The 8,863-nt window shown below is 34.4% G+C and overlaps 1 protein-coding gene across 1 annotated transcript; it reads right to left on the bottom strand.

The window, feature by feature from the left end:
* Window positions 1–2,712: 2,712 nt before the first annotated feature.
* Window positions 2,713–3,833, bottom strand: LOC127082663 (uncharacterized). Its single transcript, XM_051022890.1, has 3 exons — window positions 3,593–3,833; window positions 2,981–3,268; window positions 2,713–2,912 (listed from the first exon to the last, which is right to left on the bottom strand). The coding sequence occupies exons 1-3, from the start codon at window positions 3,831–3,833 to the stop codon at window positions 2,713–2,715; spliced, it is 729 nt and encodes a 242-aa protein (XP_050878847.1).
* Window positions 3,834–8,863: the final 5,030 nt, after the last annotated feature.

Here is an 8,863-nt window from a genome sequence, read left to right as displayed (position 1 = left end):
TCAAAGAGTAAATCAAGGATCTTCTGAAAGTTGGTGCAACAAAATAAAAACATCAACATTATATTGATTGCACCCAATATTTGCAGTTTTTCCACGACCTTTAATCTACGACTATCACTCATCCTGAAGACGGCCACCAAAATGAGAAGAAGCATACTTATATGAAGCCATGAGTGTTTTCACCTGATGTTTAACCTTCTAGCATATTTTATTTGTGGTTGAATATGTTAGGAATAAGGACTAGTTCTAATAAATGTATAGAGATTTCATAGGATAGCCAGATCCAGATAGTTAAAGTGGATCTAAATTGGAAATTCTGGCAACTCTGTTTTAATTAGAGGAATTAGCATGCATGTAGATGTTATTTTGAAATGCATTCCAATTGAATGAAAAACTGCCAGTCTGTAACATATTGAACTGGTTTTAACGTAAGTTAACCTTTAATGAAGTCGTTTAGTTGTCGATGTCAGGAATTTCTATTAATTATTCATAAACTTTCTATGTTTTCACGGAACTTAATGCAGATTTTGACAGGTATATATGTTAATCGAGTTTTACCCCTCCTATGTAAATGTAGCTATGATGGAAGAATGTGTGGAAAATGTTAATGTGGTGCTTTGGTACCTCCATGAAGCTCTTAAATGCAACAAAAGATTGTTGGGAGAAGATCAAATACATGTATGTCTTTTCCTTACAGATTATTGTAAGAGCATTGATAGAAAAAGTTTCATACTTTATTTTTCATCCTATAGACGGGTGCAAGCTATCACACCATAACCACAACTCTTTCTTTGATGGAAGCATATTGTGAGTGTGCGACACGAGTAAACTACTCGTGAGATACTTCTAGATTTATGAGAAGATCTTCAAACTCAGGTCATTCCCTTTCTTTATTTATTAAGAGATATGTTGTAAGACATTAATTTTTGTTAGTATTCAAGGCGAAATGGATGAAGATGGAAGAAGAGAGAGAAAGAGAATAACAAATTTTCACTACTCTGCTAAAACGATTATAACAAATGATTGTGCGCACACACATACACATTGCTACACAAACAACTCTTACAACTATTACATGCTTAATGGCTAAGCACACTACTGCTTATATACACAAACAATAATGACACGTAGGCAAAATACTAAAATATTGAATTACCCTTCAACACCATTCCTTAATTCACGGTTTAATTAATAAAAACTAATAACATCAATTTCATCCCTCAAGTGGAGAAATTGATCAGTCTTGATCACTTTCGTCAGAACATCTGTCAGGTGCTTTTGAGTGCTACAATGCATAACTTCTAGCATTCTATTATGAACCCGAATTCTTAGAAAATGATTGCAGACTTGTTATCAATCATCAACTTCAGAGGCTTGTTCACCTTGATCTTCAGATCGTGCAATAAATTCAGAAGGAAAACAGCTTGACACGCAACCACAACACCTGCAATATATTTTGCTTCACAGGTTGACAAAACAACAACTGGTTGCTTCTTGGAACACCAAGATATATGACTTTCAAGAAACTTAAATAAGTATCCATAAGTACTTCTCATGTCAACTCTGTCTCCACACCAATCACAGTCTGAGTAATCCATCAACTCTAAATTAGCCTTTCCTCCAGAAGGAAACAAAACTCCATACTTCAGAGTTCTCTTTATATACCTCAGAATCCTGACAATAGCTTGGTAATTAGACCACTTCGATTTACTCATGAACCTACTAACCATTCCAATTGCATAATAACTGTCAGGTCTGGTATTACACAAATACCTCAGAGAGCCAACCAACTGCTTGAAAGTTGTGGCATCTACATCGTCACCTTCAGAATCAGAATCCAATTTGTGATTTATTTCAGACGGTGTAACAACAATCTTATAATTCAACAACTTGAATCTCTTCAGATGATCAAGTTCATACTTTAGCTGATGCAAAATGATACCCTTCTTAGACTAAATAAACTCCATCACTAGGAAATATATCATCTTTCATATATTAGTTTTCTCAAACTCATTCATCAACACCTTCTTGAACTTAGCTATCTCATGTTCACAACTCCCTATTAACAATATGTCATCAACATAGAGAAACACCAAAATTATATTGTCTTCAGAAGTATGATGAACATACACGCCATACTCCATCTTAGACTTTCTGAATCCATGATGCTTGAAAAATAAACCAATCTTCATATTTCAAGCTCTAGAAGCTTGTTTCAGTCCATACAAGGCTTTATACAACTTGTACACCATCCCTTCCTGATTATTTTTATCAAATCCAGGAGGTTGTGAAACGTATACCTCTTCTTGTAATGGACCATTCAGAAATGAAGATTTCACATTTAAATGCATCAGAGGCCAATTCCTGTTAGCAGTTATTGCAATCACCAGTCTAATTGTCTCATGTGTCGCTATAGGAGCAAACACCTCAAAGTAGTCTAACCTAGGTTTCTGTAGAAAATCTCTTGCCACCAACCTTGCTTTATGTTTTCAATTGATCCATTTGGCTTCAGTTTCTCCTTGAAAACCCATATGACGCTGATGGCTTTCTTGTCCTTTGGAAGCTTGGTCAACTCCCAAGTCTCGTTTCTTTCTATAACCTAAAGTTCTTCTTTCATGGCCTTAAGCCACACTTTCTAATTGAGCGCTTCTTCAACATTGACTAGTTCAAAGTCTACTAACAAGTCATACTAAATGACTTCTCCTTTAGAGTCTACTTATGTGTCTTGTAACATATTAAACTCTGCAAATATCCTTGGAATGTTTCTGATTCTTTCCGACCTCTGAACTTATTCATAATCTCCTTCAGATGTTGAACAGTATCAGATGCTAGAACCCCATAAGTACCACCTTCAAAGGCATGACCACCTTCAGAGTATGTAATATTCCAAGAGTCTGGATCTCCACGAGAGTCTGAATCACCATCAGAATCTAGATCATAATCAGATTCACCATCAGAGTTAGACTCGCCTTCAGAGTACTTTCAGAATCAACTTCTGATTCTGACTCATCTTTAAATTCAGAGTCATCTTCTAAGTCTGACTCATTTTCATAACCTTCAGATTCTGAAGTATCTTTAGAGGTTAACACTACACCAGAGTTGGATTGAGGTGTACTCCAATCCCACGCTTCTGATTCTTTCATAAAGGCATATCTACTGAATTCAACCTTGTTAGTGACAGGACAATATATCTTATAGGAACCTGTACTATGGCACCCTACAAGCAACATAACTCTGCTTCTGTCGTCTAACTTCCTTCTCTTAGCATCTAGAACATGTTTGTAACAAACATAACCAAACACCTTCAGATGGCTTACATTTTTCTTATCTCCAGTTCACTTATCTAAAGGAACAATTTCTTTCAACTTCTTGGTTGGACACCTGTTGAGAACATACGTTGAAGTAAAAACAACTTCTCCCCACAAAGTGTGAGGTAACTTCTTCTTCTTCAACATGCTCCTTGTCATATTAAGCAAAGTTCAGTTTCTTCTCTCAACAAGACCATTGTGTTGAGGAGTGCATGAATAATTCACCTCATGCTCAATTCCATTCTCCTCACAGAACTTTCTGAACTCTGTAGAGTTATACTCACCTCCACCATCAGTTCTGAGAATTTTTAGCTTCTGATCACACTGATTCTCAGAGTTGATTCTGAATTTCTTAAATTCAGCAAACACCTCGTGTTTGAACTTTATAAGGTATAGCCATGTTATTCTTTTGAACTCATCAACAAATGACACAAAGTATTTATTCCCTACAAGTGAAGGTACTAGAAATTTTCCACACACATCAAAATGCACCACACCCAGAGCATGCTTTGCTCTTAGATGCATTTTAGATGCAAATGGTAGTCTTGGTTGCTTCCTTCTCATGCACACATTACATTACTTCTCTAACTTCTTAATTACATGAATTCCATGTACCGAATTCTTTGAATTCAGATTCCCTAAGCTTCTAAAGTTCAGATGACCAAATCTTTTGTGCCATAACTCACTTTACTTCACAACACTTGTTACACTAAGGAATTCAGAGTATGCAGTTTTAAAATTCACTTTGAATGTTCTATTCCTCCCCTGTTCTGACTTCATAATCAGCTTCTAATTACAATCGTACAACTTCAAAAGTATTTCCTTCATGGTAACTGAAAAACGTTTCTCAATTAATTGACCAACACTCATCAAATTTCTTTTCATGTCAGGAACATACCACACATTCTAAATCAGCGATGATTTATCATTATTCAAAACTACTCTGACATTTCTCATACCTTCAGCATTGAGGTATTTGTCATCAGCACATCTGATCTTGGTCTTCTTCCCAGAGTCAAAATCAACCAGTCATTTCTTATTTTTAGTAAGATGATTTGAGCATCCAGTGTCCATATACCACCAGTCTGCCAAATACGCATCATCATATTCAGAAGCCATCAATAGCACAAATTCATCACCAGAATCTCTTTTGGCTATGTTTGCTTCTTCTTATTTTCTTTTCTTGTTTGACCAACAATCAGCTGCGAAGTGGCCAAACTTATTATAAAAATAGCACTAAACTTTCTTCTTATCATACTTCCCCTTCCCCTTCTGAGCACTTTTTTTGCCTTCTAGAAGTCGAGGTTTTCGACTTCTGAACACCATCAGATCTCTTTAGGGTTTTTCTAACTAAGACTGCTTATGATATTTCTTATCAGAAGTTGCTTTCAGAGCCTACTGTTCTACCTCCATTTCAGAGTTTCCCTCAGTGAGACGCAACTCTTGTGCCTTTAGACTTCTTTGCAACTTTTCTATCCTCATGGTGCTAAGATCCTTAGAATGTTCAATTTCTACAACGATTTAATCAAACTGAGGAGTAAGAGATCTAAGTACCTTCTCAATGATACTTTTTACAAAGAGAGTTTCTCCACACAACTTTATTTCATTTGTGATCAGAATCACTTTAGAGATGTAGTCAGATACCTTTTCATTGTTCTTCATGCTGAGATTCTCATACTGCTTACGCAGAGACTGAAGCTTTACCCTCTTCGTTGATTCTCACTTTGGAGATGTAATCGTTTTAGCACCATACCGATGTGTCCCATGCAACCTTCGTCGTAATCTAATCAATAATTTTCTCAAACACATTCACATCCACACACTGATGGATGTAGAACATGCATTTTGATCATTCTTTCTCAGATCATGCTGGACATTTCTCTGTGTATCCATTGCATTTTCTGGAAGTGCAACCTGAACGTAACCATCGCTGACGAGATCAAAAACATCTTGAGCGCCAAACAACATACGCATCTGAATCTCCAACGATTTCAGTTCTTGCCATCGAACATTGGAAGGTTGATACCCAGATTACCGTTTCCGTTCATTTTCAACCTTGTGCAAAACTCAGATCTCACCAAACACTAGTGTTTCCCAATCCCACAAAATAAAAAATGTGATTCTGTTACGATTGCAATCAAAAGTTCAACACGAACTCAAGAAACAAAATCAATCACACAACGCCTCACCGTTCACTCGTGTTTCCCTGTAGATCTGAACCAGGCTATGATATCAATTGTTGGTGCACAAGGTGAAATGGATGAAGATGGAATAAGAGAGAGAAGATAGAATAACAAACTTCCATTACTCTGCTAAAACAACTACTATAAATAGTTGCACACATACACATTGTTACATAAACTGCTCTTACATTTATTACATGCTTAATGACTAAATACGCTATTATTTAATATACACAAACAATAACGTCACGTAGACGAAAAACTAAAATACAAATTATCCTTCAATAATTGTATGATAGTTCCAAAGACATTTGTTTTACTAATAATTGTTTGACTAATAATAATTCATATATAATAATTGAAATAAAAAGATCCCAATTAATTTTTTATTGTTACATTATTTCATACTAAAGTAATAGCTAAATTTCAATTGGAGGGATGAAAATACCTTTCTGGCACACATGTATGCAATGCATAAATATTAATGGGTTTTATAGGTTTTTGTTGTGACTGTGTATTTATTTATTTTTAAATAGATATTGAATTAAACCAAAGACTTCAACGGGGACAATTTTTGTTATGTTGTGGTTGTGATTATATATATATATATATATATATATATATATATATATATATATATATATATATATATATATATATATATATATATATATATATATATATATATATATATATATATCACGGAGAACGATCTTAAAAATCAATCGTATAAACTTAAAAAATTGCAACTAATTAAAAAACATTAGTATATTTAATACAAGAGATCAATTTGGATTTTTTTTTAAATAACCATAATTAAAAAAAACCAAAATAATTATTTTCCAGTTTCCCCCCAAAATAACCACCTTTTAAAACAGATGCGCCAGATGAACTGGCACATCCATTTTGTATCATGAAGAGTCGCCAATGCCTATGGCGCATTCATTTGACTCATGAAGATGCGCAAATACCTCTGGCGTCTACATGTCTTGACATGTCAGGCGCCTAACCCTTTGACGCATGCATTTTCTAGTTGCTCTGTATAAATACCTCGTCCTGTATGCAATATTTTTCACGCAAATCTTACCATACAACCATATTTTCTTTCATTCAACTTCACTCTCCTTCAAGTTTTTTAGTTTTAACCAAGTCTGAATACATTCACAAACGAAATGCCGATTTAATATTTTCCGCCGTTGCGTCTCCAATAAAGATTCGACTTTGGAATATATATTCGTTTGGACGTCTTAATCGGACGTTGAACAATTGGTTAAATGGAGGAATTGGGGATGGTGAAAGGATTAGAAGAATCCAATGGCTTGTGCCCACGTTCAACCAAAATGGAGAAGTGCGTGAGTAGATGGATATTAAGACTGACCGAGACGTTCATAGGATGATACATTACATGTTCAAAATAGTTTTGATGGTTGTAATCTCTTAGTTATTGTATTGTAGTTGTTTTTGTCTGCATTGTTGTTTATGTAATGATATTTCCTCACAAACTTATAATATGAAATAAATTTAGTTTTTCATATATTACAACAGAGGTACATGTGAATTTATCTGGTCGTGCTCGTTTCAACACTAGGACAATTAGTACGATTGTGACCTGACTGACGGCATGAACTACATAATTTAACCATTTTGTTCGCCGTATCCATTTTGGTTCGAATGCGGATGCTGTTTGGGTGACCCTTTTTCTTTCTTCGCATAACTTTGTTGTGCCAGACGATGTCCCCTTGATATTCTGGCCAGTAATCCTCTTTTACCACGACGGAAAAACTAATTTTATAAACATTTGATAGGCTGGTGACTTTGTAAACGTCAGATAGCAAGTATGATAGATCCCTTAGAACCTTTGAACATGCCGCAATGATATGGGAGCAGGGCGTACAAAAGGCTTGGAACTTTCCGCAATCGCACCAACCTCTATCTAGTTCGACTTTGTACTGTCCCATCGGCATGCCCTCATTGTGATCCATGGACTCGACAACACTATACCAACTTTTAGTGCAGTCAAACACCGTGACCACATGTGTGTTTGCTTTGGCAACTATACCGTCCACAATCCATCCAACCCCATCGACCTAACTACGATGACATGGGCTCAAATGATGACATATCTATCAAATACCGCTGAAACTTCCGCCGGACCTTCACACAAGGGTATATGTGCCAGATGAATTGGTGCATACGCCACATGCCAAAGCCAGGCGCCATAGGCATCGACGCCTCTTCATGAGGCATCCAATGTATGCACCACTCAAGCTGACGCCTCCTCTTTAGGGGAAATGGATGTGTCAGTTCATCTGACGCAACTTTTTTGAAAGGTGGTTATTTTGGATTTTTTTTTTAAATTATTATTTTAGATTTTTTTTTTAAATTGTGATTATTTAAAAAAAAAATCGACCAACTCATTTAAAAATAAAAGGAAATGAGTGCAATAATACAAGATGTCTAGGTATGTTTAAAAGTTAATGGGACATGAGCTTACACTTTCTTGGGAAGAGCTTTAATTATATATATATATATATATATATATATATATATTATATATATATATATATATATATATATATATATATATATATATATATATATATATATATATATATATATATATGTTTGAGTGTTGATTTATATAAAAATTAGATTAAATTTAATTAAAGATGACATTTTCATGCTTATTTCTATTTGAGTTGTATTTAGTTATAGTATTTGATAATGAATATGTTAAATAAATTTTTGTATTTTTTATGAAAAATGAAATTCTTAAAAAAAAATCCTTGTATAATCTCTAAACAATAATTAAAAAAATATGAGATCCTATAGTAACATTTATAAAGAAAAGTTTTATAGGTGTTAATTGGAAAGCTTATGATAGCGCTTTTCTTAGAAACGCTACTAAATCATGTTCAAAAAATGTGAAGTTAAAAATGGCTACAATAGCCTCTCTTTTTTTTTTAGAAGTGTTATTAAAGACTAGACTTTTAATAATGTTTATATTAAGTGATTAACCTATAATAGCAGAGTTTTAATAGCTCTTATAAATGTTATTAAAGGGTAAAAAATCTATTAAATATCTTTTTTGGTATAGTGGTTGAGACGAGACAAACTTCCTATTTGTTTCAAGAGATCATACCTGATCATCAAAACTCAAATATAGATGACTTTCCTCCTACACAATGTTACACATGTAAGCCACACCTTCGTTGCTACCCTTAAGACCGCACAACTGATATGGTACATAGTAAAAGAAAACAAGTAGACATATCAAGAGTAATCTCCAACAAGATTTAGGAGATTGTGAATTCAACGAAGAAATATGCCTCTGACAAACGTATAAACTGGATGATACTTATATTGCCCAAT

The sequence above is a fragment of the Lathyrus oleraceus genome, chromosome 5, assembly GCF_024323335.1.
Source record: "Lathyrus oleraceus cultivar Zhongwan6 chromosome 5, CAAS_Psat_ZW6_1.0, whole genome shotgun sequence".
Classification (NCBI taxonomy): Eukaryota; Viridiplantae; Streptophyta; class Magnoliopsida; order Fabales; family Fabaceae; genus Lathyrus; species Lathyrus oleraceus.
This window is presented reverse-complemented; position numbering and strand designations above follow the sequence as displayed.